This window comes from Salvelinus alpinus, chromosome 4 (assembly GCF_045679555.1).
Source record: "Salvelinus alpinus chromosome 4, SLU_Salpinus.1, whole genome shotgun sequence".
In the NCBI taxonomy this organism is placed as follows: domain Eukaryota; kingdom Metazoa; phylum Chordata; class Actinopteri; order Salmoniformes; family Salmonidae; genus Salvelinus; species Salvelinus alpinus.
This window is the reverse complement of record NC_092089.1, coordinates 20,919,572-20,945,067: the sequence shown is the minus strand read 5'-3', so window position 1 is coordinate 20,945,067 and position 25,496 is coordinate 20,919,572. Positions and strand designations below refer to the sequence as shown.

At 42.4% G+C, this 25,496-nt stretch overlaps 1 protein-coding gene across 2 annotated transcripts; it reads left to right on the top strand.

Moving 5' to 3' along the window:
• Positions 1-705: 705 nt before the first annotated feature.
• On the top strand, positions 706-24,071 carry LOC139573008 (gasdermin-E-like). Of its 2 annotated transcripts, none has more exons than XM_071395974.1 (10): positions 706-744; positions 1,084-1,336; positions 1,540-1,744; positions 3,084-3,258; positions 4,758-4,878; positions 5,706-5,831; positions 6,143-6,270; positions 19,426-19,597; positions 19,704-19,777; positions 23,230-24,071. In XM_071395974.1, exons 2-10 carry the CDS (start codon positions 1,114-1,116, stop codon positions 23,455-23,457), a joined length of 1,452 nt encoding a protein of 483 aa, XP_071252075.1. In that variant the 5' UTR covers positions 706-744; positions 1,084-1,113; the 3' UTR covers positions 23,458-24,071. The 2 variants fall into 2 exon arrangements, with proteins under 2 accessions (XP_071252075.1, XP_071252074.1); XM_071395973.1 differs by lacking the exon at positions 706-744 and adding an exon at positions 755-773.
• The last annotated feature ends 1,425 nt before the right edge of the window (positions 24,072-25,496 follow it).

Below are 25,496 nucleotides of genomic sequence, written 5' to 3'. Positions count from 1 at the left end.
TTCCAGCTACTTGGTCCTCCAGCACACTCTCTACTTGGACCTTCCAGCTACTTGGACCTGCAAGACACTCTCTACTTGGACCTTCCAGCTACTTGGTAATCCAACACACTCTCTACTTGGACCTTCCAGCTACTTGGTCCTCCAGCACACTCTCTACTTGGACCTTCCAGCTACTTGGTCCTCCAGCACACTCTCTACTTGGACCTTCCAGCTACTTGGTCCTCCAACACACTCTCTATTTGGACCCACCAGCTACTTGGACCTCCAACACACTCTCTACTTGGACCTTCCAGCTAAGCACTTTGGCCATATGTACACTCATGTACTTGTACAAACTAAACTGTGCTATGTTGAATTACATGTAAGAACTACTCCCCAACACTGCTTCACTAACATTAGGATGACAACACCTAAACCACATTATGCTTCCCTGCAACTTGGTATGTACCAAAGACATGGCAATGGATGATTCCCTGCTCTTAAACACAAAATATTACAGGCCTGTTGCTCCTTGAGTTCTGCCTGCTTCTAGTGAAGTTATTTTCTCATGAAATAAAACAGAAGTGAAGAGCAGGTTTGCAAGAGTGGAACAGGACAGTTTCCTAGTAAGGGGTTAAGTTAAAGAGACTCCTCCTACTAGTATGTAATGAAATATTAGCTAATGCATTTCAGACATACTAGTATCTCCTTTTTAAGAGCATATCTCTGCAACCTGTCAGTCATAAGGACCCAGAGGAAGAATTGGTGAGGACCTAGTATTGAAGCTCTTGCAGGTTGTTGAAATAAAACAACTAAGAAAAATATACAGCATGCTTTGTATAGCCTTGAATGATATATAACCAATATTTTGGTCAAAAATTATTTCCTGTTTGTATTTCCTGTTTGCTACTCTGTTCTGATCCACTCTTTTCCCAGGGAAAGTGAACATTTCAAAGAGATTGTGTTTGCATTATTGAGTGTCTTGCCAACTGTGAAATGTATTTAGAATGCTCTTCAGAAGATGTTGTATTGAGTGTTTGTGTGTTCATCCTAGTTTTGTTTCTTAGACATCTTTGTAATTTGTGTCTTTGTCATCTGCTGCAGCCAGAAACACGATCCATCACCATCTCTCAGATGTTTGCCAAAGCCACAAAAGCCTTTGTTAAGGACACAGATCATGAGGGACGCCTGATCCCTGTGTCCAGTCTGAACGACACAGACAAACTGAATCTCCGATCACTCATTGTCAAGACCAGGAACAGATGCTTCTGGCAGGAACCCAAATACCAGTCCCCTGGCTTTACCCTCGGTGATGTCCTGAAGCCTGGAGCGCCTGGAAACACACCTTTAAGCCCAAGTAAGCACCAGAGCAGCCCGCTAGTGACAAATAACTATGGGTTGATGTTGTTCTAAAATATCTGACCATTGATTTAATTATTTATCCTTCTCTTGTTTTTCTGAGCAGAAAAGGAAAATTATAATGTCATGGATGTGGCTGTTATATATATGTGCTGTGGTATAATAGCATAGAGTCCATTCAAATGTTGAACTTTCCCTCAGCTGTCAAGGAGTCTGACTTTGTGGACTACAGTGGGACATTTGGTGACAAGAAAGAAATGAACACAGATGGAAACGTGGAGGCAAAGTTGGCTGATTTCAACATTACCGTGGGAGGGAAATGGTCCACCAAACAGAATCTGTCCCTTGGCAGCCTGAACAAAGAGAAGGTTGATGTGAAGGACTTACACAACTACTCAAAAAACAGGTGAGTTACCCTATACTGTATGCATGTTCAGTACAGTCATAATACAGTCATAATACGTCATACTACAGTCATAATACATCATAATACAGTCATAATACATCATAATACAGTCACAATACATCATAACACAGTCATAATACAGTCATAATACAGTCATAATACATCATAATACAGTCATAATACATCACAATACAGTCATAATTCATCATAATACATCATAATACAGGCATAATACATCATAATATAGTCATAATACATCATAATACAGTCATAATACAGTCATAATATATCATCATACAGTCCTAATACATCATAATACAGTCATAATACAGTCATAATATATCATCATACAGTCATAATACATCCTAATACAGTCATAATACATAATAATTCATCATAATACATCATAATACAGTCATAATACCACTGCTGGCTTGCTTCTGAAGCTAAGCAGGGTTGGTCCTGGTCAGTCCCTGGATGGGAGACCAGGTGCTGCTGGAAGTGGTGTTGGAGGGCCAGTAGGAGGCACTCTTTCCTCTGGTCTAAACAAAGATTCCAATGCCCCAGGGCAGTGATTGGGGACACTGCTCTGTGTAGGGTGCCGTCTTTCGGATGGGACGTTAAACGGGTGTCCTGACTCTCTGAGGTCATTAAAGATCCCATGGCACTTATCGTAAGAGTAGGGGTGTTAACCCCGGTGTCCTGGCTAAATTCCCAATCTGGCCCTCAACCATCACGGTCACCTAATAATCCCCAGTTTACAATTGGCTCATTCATCCCCCTCCTCTCCCCTGTAACTATTCCCCAGGTCGTTGCTGCAAATGAGAACGTGTTCTCAGTCAACTTACCTGGTAAAATAACGGTAAAATAAAAATAAAATAAATAAAATAATACAGTCATAATACATAATAATTCATCATACTACATCATAATTCATCATAATACAGTCATAATTCATCATAATACAGTCATAATTCATCATAATTCATCATAATACAGTCATAATACATCATACAGTCATAATACATCATACAGTTCACCTTCCCAAGGAGTCCAAGACCCAAGAGCAGCGGGCAAAACTGGTTGCAATGACATCAGACAGGTATCTTTTGTGTAAAAAGGACATTTTCAGGTTGAGGTGCTTTCAGACAACAAAGAAGTGGAACTGTACTGGTTTAGCAACTTCCTTAAACTTGAACTACCTCCTCACTGTTTTCACTACTAGCTTAGTTTAAAGGGACAATCTGTGATTGGTACATCCATTTTTTTACTTTTAAAGTAGCTTTCCAGTGTTTCCAGATTTCTATGAAATATGACCTAAAATGTGTCCCTCCTGCAGAGTTCTGGACATGTCCCATCCTGTGATCAAGCAGACCCGTGTGAATCCCAGAGCAGTGTTAGGCGTCTTGACGGAGAGGATTATGACGTCACTACCTTGTCCGGTCACAAACAATGTCCGGAAGCGTGGCAATGCAGGAGCCAACGTGAGCGCCTGCGTGGCCCTGAGCGTGAAGGTAGGAGGAAAGATTACCAGGCATCCTACTGAAGTGATTGATATTTCCTGGTAACTCAGATTTAGTTGTAAAATAGATTTTTTATCTCAATAATCTCACTTTATGATAGCTAGGCCTTCATAAATAAAGTAAATGTCAGGACCATATTGACAGATCACAGATGTCTGGTTCAGTAGTGGTAATAGTCACAGATGTCTGTTCAGTAGTGGTAATAGTCACAGATGTCTGTTCAGTAGTGGTAATAGTCACAGATGTCTGTTCAGTAGTGGTAATAGTCACAGATGTCTGTTCAGTAGTGGTAATAGTCACAGATGTCTGTTCAGTAGTGGTAATAGTCACAGATGTCTGTTCAGTAGTGGTAATAGTCACAGATGTCTGTTCAGTAGTGGTAATAGTCACAGATGTCTGTTCAGTAGTGGTAATAGTCACAGATGTCTGTTCAGTAGTGGTAATAGTCACAGATGTCTGTTCAGTAGTGGTAATAGTCACAGATGTCTGTTCAGTAGTGGTAATAGTCACAGATGTCTGTTCAGTAGTGGTAATAGTCACAGATGTCTGTTCAGTAGTGGTAATAGTCACAGATGTCTGTTCAGTAGTGGTAATAGTCACAGATGTCTGTTCAGTAGTGGTAATAGTCACAGATGTCTGTTCAGTAGTGGTAATACTGTCTCTTGCTCTAGTCAGAATGCTGTACCTGGGTTGTTCCACAAAAATAGTGTCTTGATATTTTAAGAATAAATTGTGCACCAATATTGAATTTTAAAAGCATGTTATATTAAATGAAGTGCCCTTTAATTAATATAGACCACATGGAGAATTCAATAAATCAGATTTTTAATATGAATAAAGACTTGTTAAAGTGCCACCATTCAGCATATTGTCCATCCATGCAGCATTCATTTACGTCCGTCCCTCATTTTAAGGTCAACACTTTTATGTGAACTGAACTCTCAAAACTATTCCTTTTAAATATTTTTTTCAGAAGAAATATTGAACATCTAATATTCAATTTATAGTGTAAAAGCAGGTGAGCTGGTTTGATTGTTTTTGCCAATTTTCTTGTGTTTTGTGGTGGAACACTGAGCAGGTCGACCACAACACGCCATAGATAGACATGCTACAAATGTTTTAACAATAAAATAAAAAAATTGTGAAGCTTGCATTCAATTGCCAATCCCTGCAAACAGCAAGCTTACATTCCCCCTGTCACAAGGATATCCCTAGTTATGTTCAACCTTACTTACTTTTTTTGGCACTTTAACAGGCACTTACTATAGTCATAAAAGGTTACCTCTTGAGATGCATTTTTTTTTTTCAAGTTACACTTCTCAAACCGAATTGGTGGAATCCCCCAGCTCTAGTTACCACATAATTTCCTGTTCTTGACATTAGAACCACTTCCTGAAAATGCAATGGTGTAGAATAGATGACTGTCTGGGTTAGAATCTGGGTCATCTGTGTACCAAACGTCTCTGACTAATTTTAAATGTTTTCCACAGGCCTCTATGAAGCAGAGCGGCAGTACTCAGACAGATAGTGATGTGTCACTGGGTATTCCTGCAAATACTGTCATGGCCTACAGTCTGATTGAACTCTACGTCAAATGCAATGGACAGTTTGGTGAGGAAGTGTATGGTTTATCAATGTCCCAGGTATAGCTGCATGGTTAAGTACCATGATAAAGTACACAGCCAGTGTCTATGTTCCTCAGTGTATTTAGTACAGCCACTGTATTTAGTACAGCCACTGTATTTAGTACAGCCACTGTATTTAGTATAGCCACTGTATTTAGTACAGCCACTGTATTTAGTATATTCACTGTATTTAGTATAGCCACTGTATTTAGTATAGCCACTGTATTTAGTACAGCCACTGTATTTAGTATAGCCAATGTATTTAGTACAGCCACTGTATTTAGTATAGCCATTGTATTTAGTATATCCACTGTATTTAGTATAGCCATTGTATTTAGTACAGCCATTGTATTTAGTATAGCCACTGTATTTAGTATAGCCACTGTATTTAGTACAGCCACTGTATTTAGTATAGCCATTGTATTTAGTATATCCACTGTATTTAGTATAGCCATTGTATTTAGTACAGCCATTGTATTTAGTATAGCCACTGTATTTAGTACATCCACTGTATTTAGTATAGCCATTGTATTTAGTACAGCCACTGTATTTAGTATAGCCACTGTATTTAGTACAGCCACTGTATTTAGTAAAGCCACTGTATTTAGTACAGCCACTGTATTTAGTATAGCCATTGTATTTAGTATAGGCACTGTATTTAGTATAGCCACTGTATTTAGTATAGCCATTGTATTTAGTATAGGCATTGTATTTAGTATAGCCATTGTATTTAGTATATCCACTGTATTTAGTACAGCCACTGTATCTGTCTGTGTGTGACTGGTTATGACTGTTGTCTGCTCTTGTCCACAGAGCTGTGCCTCATCTGCAACAATGGGGGCTTTGAAATAGATAAGTCAAAGGATGGGATGGAAGTAGATGGAATTATGGACCTGGGAGGCGACTTTCATGCCAACAGCCCCCTAAATCTGAACGAAGGTAATAATGCCAGTGGAGGGTAATGTCTCCTGTCTAGTGGTCAACATGTGGTCTACTGAATGGAACGTCTGGTCAACATGTGGTTTACTGAATGGAACGTCTGGTCAACATGTAATCTACTGAATGGAACGTCTGGTCAACATGTAATCTACTGAATGGAACGTCTGGTCAACATGTAATGTCTATGGAATGTTCAATATTTGTCTTTGATTAGTAATTACAAAGTTCCCACACTTTTGGTATATAAAAAAAAAACATTGATCACACTTTGCCAAAGTAACATGGTCTGTCTGTTGTTTGTGTGTTGATAGAACTGAAGAAACTGAGTGATCATTTCCAGCTGCTGTCAGTCCTGCCAGCAGCCACACGTTCCTCCCTGCTCCAGCTCCTCAAGACAACCATGGAGGACAGAGAGGCAGTCAGTGTGCTGGAGAGTGTGGTGAGTGGGACGTACAGAAACTGGGAACAAACACACACACACAACTAATTGCAGGAATGAATATATCAACCAGAATATCTGTAACATACTCTCTCTCTCTCTTTCTCGCTCTCTCTCTCTCTCTCTCTCTCTCTCTCTCTCTCTTTCTCTCTCTCTCTCTCTCTCTCTCTCTCTCTCTCTCTCTCTCTCTCTCTCTCTCTCTCTCTCTCTCTCTCTCTCTCTCTCGATTCAATTCAATGTTAATTTAAGGGGCTTTATTGTCATGGGAAACATACAGTACCAGTCAGAAGTTTGGAGACACCTACTCATTCAAGGGTTTTTCTTTATTTGTACTATTTTCTACATTGTATAATAATAGTGAAGACATCAAAACTATGAAATAACACATATGGAATCATGTAGTAACCAAAAAAGTGTTAAACAAATCTAAAAATATTTTATATTTGAGATTCTTCAAAGTAGCCACCCTTTGCGTTGATGACAGCTATAAGCACGGTTGGCATTCTCTCAACCAGCTTCATGAAGTAGTCACCTGGAATGCATTTCAATTAACAGGTGTGCCTTGTTAAAAGTTAATTTGTGGAATTTCTTTCCTACTTAACCTTTCACGGCTACTAACCCCGGATCCGGGAGCACCCCCCACCCCCCACACACTGATTAGCATAGCTAGCATAGCTTCACAAGTAGATAGTAGCATCTAAATATCATTAAATCACAAGTCCAAGACACCAGATGAAAGATACAGATCTTGTGAATAAAGCCACCATTTCAGATTTTTAAAATGTTTTACAGGGAAGACAAAATATGTAAATCTATTAGCTAAACACGTTAGCAAAATACACCACTATTCTAACTCCATCAGTTTCTTACTCCTTCAGGTGCTATCACCAATTCGGCTCAACTAAGATATTGATAGCCAATAACCTATAAAAAAAACCATCAGATGACAGTCTGATAACATATTCATGGTATAGGATAGTTTTTGTTAGAAAAAAGTGCATATTTCAGGTAGAAATCACAGTTTACAATTGCACCGACCATCACAAATCGACTAGAATTACTAGATAGAGCAACGTGTATGACCAATTTACTCATCATAAAACATTTCATAAAAATAGACAAAGCATAGCAATGGAAAGACCCAGTTCTTGTGATTTCAGACCATATTTCAGATTTTCTAAGCGTTTTTCAGCGAAAACACAATAAATCGATAAGTTAGCATACTACATGTGCAAACGTTACCAGAGCATCGATTCCAGCCAAAGAGCGCTATAACGTAATCACCGCCAAAAGATATTAATTTTTTCACTAACCTTCTCAGAATTCTTCCGATGACACTCCTGTAACATCATTTTACAACATACATATACAGTTTGTTCGAAAAGGTGCATATTTAGCCATACAAAACCGTGGTTACACAATAAAAATACTAGGAAATCAAGCCTCAATATGTCTGACGTCATCTATCAGAGTGATCTAGTTTAATTGAAAGCTAATCATATACTTGACTAAAAAATACAGGGTTGACAGCAATCGAAAGACAAATGAGTTCTTAATGCAACCGCTGATTTACATTTTTAAAATTATCCTTACTTTTCAATACAGGGTTCGCCAAGTGAAGCTATACCAAACAAAATGGCGAAATATGCGTTTAAAATATTTCGACAGAAACACGATTTATCATATTAAATATTGCTTACTTTGAGCTGTTCTTCCATCATATTCTTGGGCAATGTATCCTTTCTATGTTATAAACGTCTTTTGGTCGATAGATGTCCTCTGTCCTTCGAAATGTCCACCACCAACGACCGACACCCCGAAACGTTTCCAAAGCTAAAAAGGGCACGACAAAGAAATTCCTCAAAATCGCACTAAACGGATATAAATTGCTATAAAACGGTTCAAATTAACTACATTATGATGTTTTTAACAACTATAACGACTGAAAACATGACCGGAGAAATATTGCTGGTTAGAAAACGATTTGGAACGAGGCAGGTCCGATGTCCTTCACGCTTCAGGCGCACGATGAGAAAGGGGGGTCTCTGTACATTTTGGTCTTTTATAATGGCTGTGAATGTCCCATCGATTTCATTGAAAACGTGATGACGTACAGACACCCAGAGGAAGACGTAGGCACTGTCGCCTTAAAAACAGACCCCAGATCAGAGGTAAAAATTTCTGAAATCTGAACCCTGTCATGAAAAGTGCTGTAGAAATTGTTCTGTACCACTCAGAGACAAAATTCCAACTTCTATAGAAACTAGAAGGTGTTTTCTATCCAATAATAACAATAATATGCATATTGTACGATCAAGAATTTAGCACGAGGCAGTTTAATTTGGAGACACAAATATGCTAATGCGGAACAGCACCCCCTATAGTTCCAAGAAGTTAATGCGTTTGTGTCACGCCTGCTCCCGCTCTTCCCCCTTGGCGCTCGAGGGTGCCTGGCTCCCCAGCATTACCCACTCCTGCCACCATCATTACGCACACCTGCCTTCCCCCGTCACGCGCATCAGCGGTTATTGGACTCACCTGGACTCAATCACCTCTTTCATTACCTCCCCTATATCTGTCTGCCCCCCCCCCCCCCTCTGCTTCAGCATTGTTCTGATGCTGTTCCTGTCATGTTCCATGTCTGTTCCTTATTAAATGTTGACTCCCCGTACCTGCTTCTCTGCTCCAGCGTCGGTCCTTACAGTATGAGCCAATCAGCTGTGTTGTGACAAGGTAGGGGTGGTATACAGAAGATAGCCCTACTTGGTAAAAGACCAAGTCCATATTATGGCAAGAACAGCTCAAATAAGCATGGAGAAAATACAGTCCATCATTACTTTAAGACATGAAGGTCCGTCAATGCGTGAAATTTTCGCAAAAACCATCAAGTTCTATGACAAAACTGTCTCTCATGAGGACCGCCACAGGAAAGAAAGACCCAGAGGATAAGTTCATTCAAGTTACCAGCCAAATTAATGCTCCACAGAGTTCAAGTAAAAGAAACATCTCAACATCAACTGTTCAGAGGAGACTGTGTGAATCAGGCCTTCATCAACTGTTCAGAGGAGACTGTGTGAATCAGGCCTTCATCAACTGTTCAGAGGAGACTGTGTGAATCAGGCCTTCACCAACTGTTCAGAGGAGACTGTGTGAATCAGGCCTTCATCAACTGTTCAGAGGAGACTGTGTGAATCAGGCCTTCACCAACTGTTCAGAGGAGACTGTGTGAATCAGGCCTTCATCAACTGTTCAGAGGAGACTGTGTGAATCAGGCCTTCACCAACTGTTCAGAGGAGACTGTGTGAATCAGGCCTTCATCAACTGTTCAGAGGAGACTGTGTGAATCAGGCCTTCGTCAACTGTTCAGAGGAGACTGTGTGAATCAGGCCTTCATCAACTGTTCAGAGGAGACTGTGTGAATCAGGCCTTCATCAACTGTTCAGAGGAGACTGTGTGAATCAGGCCTTCATCAACTGTTCAGAGGAGACTGTGTGAATCAGGCCTTCATCAACTGTTCAGAGGAGACTGTGTGAATCAGGCCTTCACCAACTGTTCAGAGGAGACTGTGTGAATCAGGCCTTCATCAACTGTTCAGAGGAGACTGTGTGAATCAGGCCTTCATCAACTGTTCAGAGGAGACTGTGTGAATCAGGCCATCATCAACTGTTCAGAGGAGACTGTGTGAATCAGGCCTTCATCAACTGTTCAGAGGAGACTGTGTGAATCAGGCCTTCGTCAACTGTTCAGAGGAGACTGTGTGAATCAGGCCTTCATCAACTGTTCAGAGGAGACTGTGTGAATCAGGCCTTCATCAACTGTTCAGAGGAGACTGTGTGAATCAGGCCTTCATCAACTGTTCAGAGGAGACTGTGTGAATCAGGCCTTCATCAACTGTTCAGAGGAGACTGTGTGAATCAGGCCTTCATCAACTGTTCAGAGGAGACTGTGTGAATCAGGCCTTCGTCAACTGTTCAGAGGAGACTGTGTGAATCAGGCCTTCATCAAATCAAATCAAATCAAATTTTATTAGTCACATACACATGGTTAGCAGATGTTAATGCGAGTGTAGCGAAATGCTTGTGCTTCTAGTTCCGACAATGCAGTAATAACCAACAGTAATCTAACCTAACAATTCCACACTACTACCTTACACACACACACAAGTGTAAAGGGATAAAGAATATGTACATAAAGATATATGGATGAGTGGTGGTACAGAACGGCATGGCAGATGCAGTAGATGGTATAGAGTACGGTATATACATATGAGATGAGTACTGTAGGGTATGTAAACATAAAGTGGCATAGTTTAAAGTGGCTAGTGGTACATGTATTGCATAAAGATGGCAAGATGCAGTAGATGATATAGAGTACAGTATATATACATATGAGATGGGTAATGTAGGGTATGTAAACATTGTATTAAGTGGCATTGCTTAAAGTGGCTAGTGGTACATTTTTACATAATTTCCATCAATTCCCATTTTTAAAGTGGCTGGAGTTGAGTCAGTATGTTGGCAGCGGCCGCTAAATGTTAGTGGTGGCTGTTTAACAGTCTGATGGCCTTGAGATAGAAGCTGTTTTTCAGTCTCTCGGTCCCTGCTTTGATGCACCTGTACTGACCTCGCCTTCTGGATGATAGCGGGGTGAACAGGCAGTGGCTTGGGTGGTTGTTGTCCTTGATGATCTTTATGGCCTTCCTGTGACATCGGGTGGTGTAGGTGTCCTGGAGGGCAGGTAGTTTGCCCCTGGTGATGCGTTCTGCAGACCTCACTACCCTCTGGAGAGCCTTACGGTTGTGGGCGGAGCAGTTGCCGTACCAGGCGGTGATACAGCCCGACAGGATGCTCTCGATTGTGCATCTGTAGAAGTTTGTGAGTGCTTTTGGTGACAAGCCGAATTTCTTCAGCCTCCTGAGGGTGAAGAGGCGCTGCTGCGCCTTCTTCACAACGCTGTCTGTGTGGGTGGACCAGTTCAGTTTGTCCGTGATGTGTACACCGAGGAACTTAAAACTTTCCACCTTCTCCACTACTGACCCGTCGATGTGGATAGGGGGGTGCTCCCTCTGCTGTTTCCTGAAGTCCACAATCATCTCCTTTGTTTTGTTGACGTTGAGTATGAGGTTATTTTCCTGACACCACACTCCGAGGGCCCTCACCTCCTCCCTGTAGGCCGTCTCGTCGTTGTTGGTGATCAAGCCTACCACTGTAGTGTCATCCGCAAACTTGATGATTGAGTTGGAGGCGTGCATGGCCACGCAGTCGTGGGTGAACAGGGAGTACAGGAGAGGGCTCAGAACGCACCCTTGTGGGGCCCCAGTGTTGAGGATCAGCGGGGTGGAGATGTTGTTACCTACCCTCACCACCTGGGGGCGGCCCGTCAGGAAGTCCAGGACCCAGTTGCACAGGGCGGGGTCGAGACCCAGGGTCTCGAGCTTGATGACGAGTTTGGAGGGTACTATGGTGTTAAATGCTGAGCTGTAATCGATGAACAGCATTCTCACATGGGTATTCCTCTTGTCCAGATGGGTTAGGGCAGTGTGCAGTGTGGTTGCGATTGCGTCGTCTGTGGACCTATTGGGTCGGTAAGCAAATTGGAGTGGGTCTAGGGTGTCCGGTAGGGTGGAGGTGATATGGTCCTTGACTAGTCTCTCAAAGCACTTCATGATGACGGAAGTGAGTGCTACGGGGCGGTAGTCGTTTAGCTCAGTTACCTTAGCTTTCTTGGGAACAGGAACAATGGTGGCCCTCTTGAAGCATGTGGGAACAGCAGACTGGGATAAGGATTGATTGAATATGTCCGTAAACACACCAGCCAGCTGGTGTGGTCGAATTGCTGCAAAGATGAACCACTGCGAAGGACACCAATAAGAAGAAGAGACTTGCTTGGGCTAAGAAACACAAGCAATGGACATTAGACCGGTGGAAATATGTCCTTTTGTCATGGTTTCACCTGTCACCTTGAGACATTAACACCACTCAGCTGTGTCCTATCATTCATTATGAGTTTCCTGTTAAAAGAGGTGTGTTTTCTAGTTTCCTTTGCTGAAGCTTGAATTGTTTATCGTGTGCGTTTGTTTCCTGAGTGAGTTTTCGAGACTTAGTGTTTGTTGTTACTGTGATCCTTTGGATACCGTTTCTCAGTAAAGTATTTATGTTTAACCACTGATTCCTCGTCTGGTCTCTTCTACGCACCTGGATCCAACCTCATCACGTCACAACTTTGATCTGATGAGTCCAAATTTGAGATTTTTGGTTCCAACCGCCGTGTCTTTGTGAGATGCATAGTAGGTGAACGGATTATCTCCGCATGTGTGGTTCCCACCGTGAAGCATGGAGGAGGAGGTGTGATGGTGTGGGGTGCTTTGCTGGAGAAACTGTCTGTGATTTATTTAGAATTCAAGGCACACTTAACCAGCATGGCTACCACAGCATTCTGCAGCGATACTCCATCCCATCTGGTTTGTGCTTAGTGGGACTATCATTTGTTTTTTTCAACAGGACAATGACGCAAAACACACCTCCAGGCGGTGTAAGGGCTATTTGACCAAGAAGGAGAGTGATAGAGTGCTGTATCAGATGACCTGGCCTCCACAATCACCAGACCTCAACCCAATTGAGATGGTTTGGGATGAATTGGACCACAGAGTGAAGGAAAAGCAGCCAGCAAGTGCTCAGCATATGTGGGAACTACTTCAAGACTGTTGAAAAAACATTCCATGTGAAGCTGGTTGAGGGAAAGCCAGAATCAAATCAAATCAAATGTATTTATAAAGCCCTTCTTACATCAGCTGATATCTCAAAGTGCTGTACAGAAACCCAGCCTAAAACCCCAACCAGCAAGCAATGCAGGTGTAGAAGCACGGTGGCTAGGAAAAACTCCCTAGAAAGGCCAAAACCTAGGAAGAAACCTAGAGAGGAACCAGGCTATGAGGGGTGGCCAGTCCTCTTCTGGCTGTCCCGGGTGTAGATCATAACAGAACATGGCCAAGATTTTCAAATGTTCATAGATGACCAGCAGGGTCAAATAATAATAAACTGGAGCAGCAGCACGGCCAGGTGGACTGTGGACAGCAAGGAGTCATCAGACCAGGTAGTCCTGAGGCATGGTCCTAGGGCTCATGTCCTCCGAGAGAGAGAGAGAGAGAGAGAGAGAGAGAGAGGGAAAGAAAGAAAGAAAGAAAGAATTAGAGAGAGCATACTTAAATTCACACAGGACACCGGATAAGACAGGAGAAATACTCCAGATATAACAGACTGACCCTAGCCCCCCGACACATAAACTACTGCAGCATAGATACTGGAGGCTGAGACAGGAGGGGTCAGGAGACACTGTGCCCCCATCCGACGATACCCCCGGACAGGGCCAAACAGGCAGGATATAACCCCACCCACTTTGCCAAAGCACAGCCCCCACACCACTAGAGGGATATCTCTAACCACCAATCTACCATCCTGAGACAAGGCCGAGTATAGCCCACAAAGATCTCCGCCACGGCACAACCCAAGGGGGGACGCCAACCCGGACAGGAAGATCACGTCAGTGACTTAACCCACTCAAGTGATGCACCCCGCAGAGGACAAACCATCCACAGAGACAAACGGATATCTTTCCGACAGATAAGATCTAAACCAGGCCAGAACTTGTTCATTGTAGACCAATTAGGGTTTCCAATCTCTCCAAAAGAATGTGGTGATCGATGGTATCAAAAGCAGCACTAAGGTCTAGGAGCACAAGGACAGATGCAGAGCCTCGGTCTGACGCCATTAAAAGGTAATTTACAACCTTCACAAGTGCAGTCTCAGTGCTATGATGGGGTCTAAAACCAGACTGAAGCGTTTCGTATACATTGTTTGTCTTCAGGAAGGCAGTGAGTTGCTGTGCAACAGCTTTTTTTTTTTTTATTGAGAGGAATGGGAGATTCGATACATGCCGATAGTTTTTTATATTTTCTCGGTCAAGGTTTGGCTTTTTCAAGAGAGGCTTTATTACTGCCACTTTTAGTGAGTTTGGTACACATCCGGTGGACAGAGAGACGTTTATTATGTTCAACATAGGATGGCCAAGCACAGGAAGCAGCTCTTTCAGTAGGTTAGTTGGAATAGGGTCCAGTATGCAGCTTGAAGGTTAAGAGGCCATGATTATTTTCATCATTGTGTCAAGAGATATAGTACTAAAACACTTGAGTGTCTCCCTTGATCCTAGGTCCTGGCAGAGTTGTGCAGACTCAGGACAACTGAGCATTGGAGGAATATGCAGATTTAAAGAGGAGTCCGTAATTTGCTTTCTAATGATCATGATCTTTTCCTCAAAGAAGTTCATGAATTTATTACTGCTGAAGTGAAAGCCATCCTCTCTTGGGGAATGTTGCTTTTTAGTTAGCTTTGCGACAGTATCAAAAATACATTTTGGATTGTTCTTATTTTCCTCAATTAAGTTGGAAAAATAGGATGATCGAGCAGCAGTGAGGGCTCTTCGATACTGCACGGTACTGTCTTTCCAAGCTAGTCGGAAGACTTCCAGTTTGGTGTGGCGCCATTTCCGTTACAATTTTCTGGAAGCTGGCTTCAGAGCTCGGGTATTTTCTGTATACCAGGGAGCTAGTTTCTTATGACAAATGTTTTTTGTTTTTAGTGGTGCGACTGCATCTAGAGTATTGCGCAAGGTTAAATTGAGTTCCTCAGTTAGGTGGTTAACTGATTTTTGTACTCTGATGTCCTCGGGTAGGCGGAGGGAGTCTGGAAGAGCATCTAGGAATCTTTGGGTTGTCCGAGTATTTATAGCACGACTTTTAATGATCCTTAGTTGGGGTCTGAGCAGATTATTTGTTGCGATTGCAAACGTAATAAAATGGTGGTCCGATAGTCCATGATTATGAGGAAAAACATTAAGATCCACAACATTTATTCCACGGGACAAAACTAGGTCCAGAGTATGACTGTGGCAGTGAGTAGGTTACTTAGATATGTTGGACAAAACCAACTGAGTCGATGATGGAGTGGGTCTGTGGACTTTTCCATGTGAATATTAAAGTCACCAAAAATTTGAATATTATCTGCCATGACTACAAGGTCCAATAGGAATTTAGGGAACTCAGTGAGGAACGCTGTATTCGGCCCAGGAGGCCTGTAAACAGTAGCTATAAAAAGTGATTGAGTAGGCTGCATAGATTTCATGACTAGAAGCTCAAAAGACGAAAACGTCGTTTTAATTTAATTTAATTCTATTTGCTATCATAAATGTTAGCAACACCTCCGCCTTTGCGGGATGCGCGGGGGATATGGTCACTAGTGTAACCAGGAGGAGAGGCCTCATTTAACACAGTAAATTCATCAGGCTTAAGCCCTGTTTCAGTCAGGCCAATCACATCAAGATTATGATCAGTGATTAGTTCATTGACTATAACTGCCTTGGAAGTGAGGGATCTAACATTGAGTAGCCCCATTTTGAGATGTGAGGTATCTCTTTCAATTATGGCAGGAATGGAGGTCTTTATTCCAGTGAGATTGCTGAGGCGAACACCGCCATGTTTAATTTTGCCCAACCTAGGTTGAGGCACAGACACGGTCTCAATGGGGATAGCTGAGCTGACTACACTGACTGTGCTAGTGGCAGACTCCACAAAGCTGGAAGGTTGGCTAACAGCCTGCTGCCTGGCCTGCACCCTATTTCATTGTGGAGCTAGAGGAGTTAGATCCCTGTCTATGTTCCTAGATAAGATGAGAGCACCCCTCCAGCTAGGATGGAGTCCGTCACTCCTCAACAGGCCAGGCTTGGTCCTGTTTGTGGGTGAGTCCCAGAAAGAGGGACAATTATCTACAAATTCTATCTTTTGGGAGGGGCAGTAAACAGTTTTCAACCAGCAATTGAGTTGTGAGACTCTGCTGTAGAGCTCATCACTCCCCCTAACTGGGAGGGGGCCAGAGACAATTACTCGATGCCGACACATCTTTCTAGCTGATTTACACGCTGAAGCTATGTTGCGCTTGGTGACCTCTGACTGTTTCATCATAACATCATTGGTGCCAACGTGAATAACAATATCCCTATACTCTCTACACTCAGTTTTAGCCCTATACTCTCAGGAGGTTTTAACTTTAGCCAGCGCCATCTTCAGATTAGCCTTAACTTCGGTAGCCCTGCTCCCTGGTAAACAGTGTATGATTGCTGGATTCTTCGTTTTAAGTCTAATACTGCGGGTAATGGAGTCGCCAATGACTAGGGTTTTCAATTTGTCAGAGCTAATGGTGGGAGGCTTCGGCGTCTCAGACCCCGTAACGGGAGGATTAGAGACCAGAGAAGGCTCGGCCTCAGACTCCGACCCGCTGCTTAATGGGGAAAACCGGTTGAATGTTTCTGTCGGCTGAATGAGCGACACCGGTTGAGCATTCCAACAGCATTTCCCTCCAGAAGCCATGAGAAAGTTGTCCGGCTGCGGGGACTGTGTGGGGGGATTTATACTAACGTTAGTATCTGTACTTACTGGTGGCACAGACGCTGTTTCTTCCTTTCCTACACTGAAATTACCCTTGCCTAACGATTGCGTCTGAAGCTGGGCTTGCAGCACAGCTATCCTCGCCGTAAGTCGATCGTTCTGCTGTATATTATGAGTACAGCGACTGCAATTAGAAGGCATCATGTTAATGTTACTACTTAGCTTCGGCTGTTGGAGGTCCTGACGAACCACGTCCAGATAAAGCGTCCGGAGTGAAAAGTTGAAAGACAAAAAGTTGAGCGAGGAAAAAACAAAAAATATAAACGGTAATTAAAAAGTAAAAAACGTAAAGTTGTCAGGTAGGAAAGTAAGGTTAGCAACAAAATGCACAGCAGCACGTAAACAAGTCTATAAGAGTGTGCAAAGCTGTCATCAAGGCAAAGGGTGGCTATTTTGAAGAATCTAAAATATATTTTGATTTGTTTAACACTTTTTTGGTTACTAAGTGATTCCATATGTGTAATTTCATCGTTTTGATGTCTTTACTTCTTTTAATTCTACAATATAGAAAATAATAAAAATGAAGAAAACCCTTGAATGAGTAGGTATGTCTTAACCTTTGACTAGTACTGTATGTTTACATTGCCAAAGCAAGTGAAATAGATAATAAACAAAAGTGAAATAAACAATAAAAACAGTAAACATTACACACAAAAGTTTCAAAAGAATAAAGACATTTCAAATGTGTTGCAACGATGTGCACATAGTTAAAGTACCAAAGCAAAAATAAATAAACATAAATATGGGTTCTATTTACAATGGTGTTTGTTCTTCACTGGTTGACCTTTTCTTGTGGCAACAGGTCACAATTCTTGCTTCTGTGATTGCACACTGTGGTATTTCACCCAATAGATATGGGAGTTTATCAAATTGGGTTTGTTTTCAAATTCTTTGTGGGTTTGTGAAATTTGAGGGAAATGTGTCTCTAATATGGTCATACATTGGGCAGGAGGTTAGGAAGTGCAGCTCAGTTTCCACCTCATTTTGTGGGCAGTGTGCACATAGCCTGTCTTCTCTTGATATCCAGGTCTGCCTATGGCAGCCTTTCTCAATAGCAAGGCTATGCTCACTGAGTCTGTACATAGTCAAAGCTTTCTTTAATTTTGGGTCAGTCACAGTGGTCAGGTATTCTGCCACTGTGTACTCTCTGTTTAGGGCCAAATAGCATTCTAGTTTGCTCAGTTTTTTGTTAATTATTTCCAATGTGTCAAGTAATTATCTTTTTCTTTTCTCATGATTTGGTTGTGTCTAATTGTGTTGCTGTCCTGGGGCTCTGTGGGGTCTGTTTGTGTTTGTGAACAGAGCCCCAGGACCAGCTTGCTTAGGGGACTCTTCTCCAGGTTCATCTCTCTGTAGGTGATGGCTTTGTTATGGAAGGTTTGGGTATCGCTTACTTTTAGGTGGTTGTAGAATTTAATGGCTCTTTTCTAGATTTTGATAATTAGTGGGTATCAGCCCAATTCTGCTCTGCATGCATTATTTGGTGTTTTATGTTGTACACAGGGGATATTTTTGCAGAATTCTGCATGCAGAGTCTCAATTTGGTGTTTGTCCCATTTTGTGAGCGGACCCCAGACTTCACAACCATAACCAGTGTGTCACGACTTCCGCCGAAGTCGGTTCCTCTCCTTGTTCGAGCGGCGTTTGGCGGTCGACGTCACCGGCTTCCTAGCCATCGCCGATCCACCTTTCATTTTTGCCATTTGTCTTGTCTTGTTTTCCTACACACCTGGTTTCAATGCCCTCAGTATCAGACGTGTATATAACCCTCTGTTCCCCCCATGTCTGTGTGTGGAATTGTTTGTTGTTTCGTGTATGTGCACGCTAGACTGGTTTGCGCTGGGTTATGTCAACCCATATTGTGTTTAGTGTTCTTAGTGCTGTGTGTTTTGTTCCCCGAAACAAAAGACTCCTTTGGCTACCCAACTTCTGCTCTCCTGCGCCTGACTCCCTTACAGCCAGTTACGCATACCTACACAGTGGCAACAGGTTCTATATCTGATTGAAGTATTTTTAGCAAAATCCTAATTGGTATGTCAAATTTTATGTTCATTTTTATGGCCTTTTTTATTTTACCAGATAAGTCAGTGAATAACAAATTCTTATTTACAATGACATCCTAGGAACAGTGGGTTAACTGCCTTGTTCAGGAGCAGAACAACAGATGTGTACCATGTCAGCTCGGGGATTCAATCTAGCAACCTTTCGGTTACTGGCCCAATGCTCTAACCACTAGGCTACCTGCCACCCCCAAGAGCAAATGGCCTTCTTGCCTTGTCTCTTTTTACCATTCTGTCTCTCTCTCTCTATCTCTGTCTCTCTCTCTCTCCCTGTCTGTCTTGTCTGTCTGTCTCTGTCTCTGTCTCTGTCTCTGTCTCTGTCTCTGTCTCTGTCTCTGTCTCTGTCTCTGTCTCTGTCTCTGTCTCTGTCTCTGTCTCTGTCTCTGTCTCTCTCTCTCTCTGTCTTGTCATATTGTAGACACACACACTCACACCTAATAGCAGGGATGAATATCTCACCCAGAATATCTGTAACATTCTCTCTCTGTCTTTCATATTGTCTCTCTCTCTCTCTCTCTCTCTCTCTCTCTCTCTCGCTCTCTCTCTCTCTCGCTCTCTCTCTCTCTCTCTCTCTCTATCTCCCTCTCTCTCTTGTCACAGCTGGATCAGATGTGTGATGGTGAGACTTCTGACCTGGGTGATCTGGAAGAGTCTGAGAGGGAAACAGTCCAGGCCATACTGGATCTTGTAGACCAATGTGTTGGGAAGGATGAGGACGAGATCAGATCCTCACTTCTCAGTGCCGTCCACCTCATTGTCAGTGCCATGGACGGTGAGATAGAGAGCAGTTTTCACAGGATTCTCCAGTTATTATTTGATCAGTTCCTGGGAAACTAGGTTCACTACTGTGGTTTTATGTGTGCATATTTATTTCTCAGGAATGACAGATGAGGGTCTCTCTGTGTTGGGATCCTGTTGCAGTCCTCCAGTCTTACAGGCCCTGCAGATCCTGGTGAGTTCACACCTGCTTGATTGAGCCTCTAGTCGTATATGACCTGGAGTTCATTTTTCTAGGTTTTTGTTTATGTAAATGTATTTGGGTTTATGTAAATGTATCTTCCCATGTTAAATAAACAAATATTTATACCATTATGATAACATTGTACAACCAGTAGCAGTACTGACACCAATGACGGTAACCAGTGGCAATTTTTAACAAAAAAATATTGGTGGAGAAACTTCATGAAAAAGTGAATATGCATCGATACATTACTACACTACACATTGAATGCACCATCATAAATACTTACCAGACACACACAGACGTTATAACATAAGGGTTATGACCAGTGTATAGGCTACTTTCCCATATCTTTGGCTCCTATTGCAAGGAACACCACGGTTGTCCAGCATACTTTATAGAATAAAGTCTATTTTACTTCAGAATCAATATCAGCATCGGTCTGCAATATTGCTAATCATTGTTAGAGTTTTGGGACGCAGCAGAACACCATTCTGAGTGCAGTTGCCTCTGCCTGTCTGTTAACAAGATGCTCAGGTTATGAATAAAGAAACAACGTTTATAAAGCTACTCCCTCCCTTCAACCATTGCATAGATACAGTTCCATGGGTTATTACATTCTGACATCAATCATTAACAACACGTTGTAGCTAGCTAGCTACCTCAGACAGCAGCTGTTAGCCACCACAAGTTCCATCCAAACCAGTCAGGTTTAATTATTTTATAACTTGCTCTATTTTAACTGAGGTCTGTTCAATGGTTGATGAGCACCAATATGTTTTATCTCTACACGTTTTAAAATAATTTGCTAGGAGATTGTTGACATGATGTATGATGACTTTTCAGCTAGCTAACTAGAAGACGATAAACAACTATGAAATTGCTACAGGAGATAAGACATCTATTTATCTGTGGCAAATTACATCAAGCCTTCTTGGGCAGGCACTACTAATGAATCTCTATAGCAGCACCCAAGTGGCCTACAGCTGACTGAGTCTCCCAGTACGTGCTGTTGGCCTACAGCTGACTGAGTCTCCCAGTACGTGCTGTTGGCCTACAGCTGACTGAGTCTCCCAGTACGTGCTGTTGGCCTACAGCTGACTGAGTCTCCCAGTACATGCTGTTGGGCTACAGCTGACTGAGTCTCCCAGTACGTGCTGTTGGGCTACATCTGACTGAGTCTCCCAGTACATGCTGTTGGGCTACATCTGACTGAGTCTCCCAGTACATGCTGTTGGGCTACATCTGACTGAGTCTCCCAGTACGTGCTGTTGGGCTACATCTGACTGAGTCTCCCAGTACGTGCTGTTGGGCTACATCTGACTGAGTCTCCCAGTACATGCTGTTGGGCTACATCTGACTGAGTCTCCCAGTACGTGCTGTTGGGCTACATCTGACTGAGTCTCCCAGTACATGCTGTTGGGCTACATCTGACTGAGTCTCCCAGTACATGCTGTTGGGCTACATCTGACTGAGTCTCCCAGTACTTGCTGTTGGGCTACAGCTGACTGAGTCTCCCAGTACGTGCTGTTGGGCTACAGCTGACTAAGTCTCCCAGTACGTGCTGTTGGGCTACATCTGACTGAGTCTCCCAGTACGTGCTGTTGGGCTACATCTGACTGAGTCTCCCAGTACATGCTGTTGGCCTACATCTGACTGAGTCTCCCAGTACGTGCTGTTGGGCTACAGCTGACTGAGTCTCCCAGTACGTGCTGTTGGGCTACATCTGACTGAGTCTCCCAGTACGTGCTGTTGGGCTACATCTGACTGAGTCTCCCAGTACATGCTTTTGGGCTACATCTGACTGAGTCTCCCAGTACGTGCTGTTGGGCTACATCTGACTGAGTCTCCCAGTACGTGCTGTTGGGCTACAGCTGACTGAGTCTCCCAGTACGTGCTGTTGGGCTACATCTGACTGAGTCTCCCAGTACGTGCTGTTGGGCTACATCTGACTGAGTCTCCCAGTACATGCTGTTGGGCTACATCTGACTGAGTCTCCCAGTACGTGCTGTTGGGCTACAGCTGACTGAGTCTCCCAGTACATGCTGTTGGGCTACATCTGACTGAGTCTCCCAGTATGTGCTGTTGGGCTACATCTGACTGAGTCTCCCAGTACGTGCTGTTGGGCTACATCTGACTGAGTCTCCCAGTACATGCTGTTGGGCTACATCTGACTGAGTCTCCCAGTACATGCTGTTGGGCTACAGCTGACTGAGTATCCCAGTACGTGCTGTTGCACTGTCCCAATGCATTCACTCACCCATCTGAACCATTGTGAATGCGCCAATCAAGCGCAGCCAATTGCGCACAACCAGAGTAGATCAATGAGGGCTTTCCCCTGGCTAGCCTCTCCACAACAGATCACTGAGTGACAATGAAACAGCTGCATTAGGGAGCTGCCTTTCCTCAAACAACATTTACCAAAATAACAATACAACAGGGAAGCGAACACGTACTGTATGCTTTATTAGCTCAAGCAATTACAAATCAAATGTGTTTGCTTACTGATATAATGTTGTGACATGAATGAAAGCCAGAATTACATGCAGAACAGCGCCATCTACTGGATAGTGGTGGGGCTGCCCGGAATGATGTGTTGCATCAAAGTATAGGTCTCACCAATTACTTTTTGTAAGTAATTTAGGAATTTCTTAAATGGAGGCCACCGATCTCAAATCTAAGGTCATTTAACCTTTAAAAATAATTGACTTAATAATTTACTAAAGAGATTTGATTAATAATTTTGCTCAGAGTGTAATTTCCCTTCATTTAATATTGAGTTACACCAATGATATGTTTTATTTAAACCAAATGATCTTTGGAATCATAACATTGATGACATACTATAAGGGTGTGATTAGCTAATAATCTTCTTTAATATTGACCCCTCTCCTGATAACAGTTTGCCACTGGAAGGAATGCTCAAGGTCCTTGTATATCTTTGTAATGAGTGATGTTTAAGGCAGTAACACTAATTACATAAAACTTAGGGACACATAATAGTAGTAAAAATATATATATATTTGAATGGCCTTCTTTGCTTTATTGATCTATATACAGTGTATTCATTCATTTTGTTTACTTTGTAGATATATATATCTTTGTAATGAGTGATGTTCAAGGGGTAACAACATATTATATTTGTTTTTATTGATCTATAAAATCTATTAAAAACTTTTGTTTAATTTTTATAACATTCAAGATAATAGATCCCAAAAACATGTCACTAAGATAAAGTTTTGCAGTATAAAGGACTTGACTTCCATTGTGTTTCACATTGATAAACAGTTCAATATCAATTCAACATGTATAATCTCTCATTATTTGTAATTTTAAAGTGTTTGTTATTGTTGCCAAGTCGAGGGATGCAAATGCCACCTTAATTCAAGAATGACCCAGAAAATAAAGCATATCAATGTATTCCTGTGCTGCTTGTCCTCCAGGTGCAGCATGTGGCAGCAGGGAGTGGAGAGACCCTCTCTCTGAGAGATGCAGGTCTGGCTGTTCTGACTGAGGAGGAGGTGTTTGGGAGGACAGAGAGTCTCTTTGGTCACTCTACAGTTACACTGAAGAGAGAGGAGGACACACTGAGGACAGAGATGAAGGACCAGCCTGGATACCTTCCTCTAGTCATGAGTATCACTGTGAAAGGCCTGGCCTCTTTAGTGTAAGGAGGGAGGAAGAGGGAGAGGGAGAGAGAGAGAGATGTGACCTGTTGCCACAATAAAAGGGCAACAAGTGAAGAACAAACACCATTGTAAATACAACTCATATTTATGTTTATTTATTTTCCCTTTTGTACTTTAACTATTTGCAGATCGTTACATCACTGTATATAGACATTGTTAGCAGTTGATGTTATTCTTCAATAACACAGAGCTCAAAGCAAATCAGGGGGGGGAAATATATGTATTCAAAGAGAACAAATCATAGTTGTTATGCTGGAAAGTAGATGGAAGATGGTTATTCTTCCCTGTCCTCAATGTTGAATTGAGAGAGAGAGAATATGGTCCTCTGTTGTGCAGCTGGTAGAGCATGGCACGGGGTAGTGGGTTTGATCCCCAGGACTACCCATACGTAACAGGTATGCACGCATGACTGTCAGTTGCTTTGGATAAAAGTGTCTGCTAAATGGCATATATTATGAAACTTGTAAATCCAGTTTGAACTGATACACTCAGTATTTCATTCCAGTATTTGACTCCTGCACTAGTTGAGCTGAAGAACTAGTGAACAACAGTGTATGTATCCTTGTAACGCTTTCAGTAAAGTTCAACAAACAATATCAGACATCCCGACCTCCATTCTTCTAATCATTAGATAATACAACATGAAGTGGGACATTACAGGGGGGGGGCCCTGACCGTAGAGATCCTCTTTATGTCTCTATTGGTTGGTCAGGGCGTGAGTTTGGGTGGGCATTCTATGTCTGGTGTTTTATGTTGTCCTTGTTTTGTATTTCTGTGTGTTTGGCCTGGTATGGTTCTCAATCAGAGGCAGCTGTCTATCGTTGTCTCTGATTGAGAATCATACTTAGGTAGCCTGTTCCCACCTGTGTTGGTGTTTTGTTCTAGTATTCGTATTCATTAAAAGGAATTATGAATACTCACCACGCTGCACTTTGCTCTTCTCCTTCTCCTCCTGACGACAATCGTTACAGGAGGTTAGTTCATTAGGATCCCCATTAGATACTGCACATGCAGCAGCTACTCTTCCTGGAGTCCACATGACACGTACAAATACATGACAAATTACAGAACGGTTACAGACAAGAACAACATAAGATATTACATTAAAATAATAGTTATACACAGAGTGTACAAAACATTAAGAACACCTGTTCTCTCCGTGACATAGACTGACCAGGTGAATCCAGGTGAATGATCCCTTATTGATGCCACTTGTTAAATCCACTTCAGTCAGTGTAGATGAAGGGCAGGAGACAGGTTAAAGAACGATTTTCAAGCCTTGAGACAATTAAGACATGGATTGTGTATGTGTGACATTCAGAGGGTGAATGGGCAAGACAGAAGATTTAAGTGCATTTGAACAGGGTATGGTGGTAGGTGTCAGGCGCACCGGTTTGTGTCAACAACTACAACACTGCTGGGTTTTTCACGCTCAACAGTTGTATATCAAGAATATTCCACCACCCAAAGAACATCCAGCCAACTTGACACAGCACCCTGGTAATCTTGATGTCTAGAATACCAGGGTGATTAAGATGTTGTTCTTTTTAATAATGATTCTTTACTCAGAGAAAACATCCCCAATATGTGTAGTATGATGGTCCTGTGATGTCTGATTCACAGTGATTGAACAACACAGACATGTTGTCATCAGAAACCCTGTGCTGTGTGTGCTATTACTGCAAGGCTCCTGGGATTTGTTCAAACTGAAACTAAAACTTGACCTTGAGAACTGTTATTGCACTTTGGAACTGATAGCTGTCTGTTGGTGTTGGACTCTCCTACAGTACAGTGGTGAAGTATATGGATGTGACTTTCTGACCCTGTAGTAACAGTTAGGCCCCGTACACAATCAGGTTGGACAACTGATTTACCACACATTGGACACAAAGGTTGTGAATGATACTTAAAAAAAATAAAAGTAATATTTCACCTTTTTTTAACTAGGCAAATCAGTTAAGAACAAATTCTTATTGACAATGACAGCCTACCCCGGCCTCCCCTAACCCGGACGATGCTGG

Bases quoted from the DNA above. Each gene is read 5' to 3' on its own strand.
- LOC139573008 (XM_071395974.1), top strand. From the start codon at position 1,114: ATGTTTGCCAAAGCCACAAAAGCCTTTGTTAAGGACACAGATCATGAG. The intron at 3,259-4,757 runs GTAGGAGGAAAG...TGTTTTCCACAG, and splicing joins GCGTGGCCCTGAGCGTGAAG to GCCTCTATGAAGCAGAGCGG. The intron at 4,879-5,705 runs GTGAGGAAGTGT...TCTTGTCCACAG, and splicing joins CAAATGCAATGGACAGTTTG to AGCTGTGCCTCATCTGCAAC.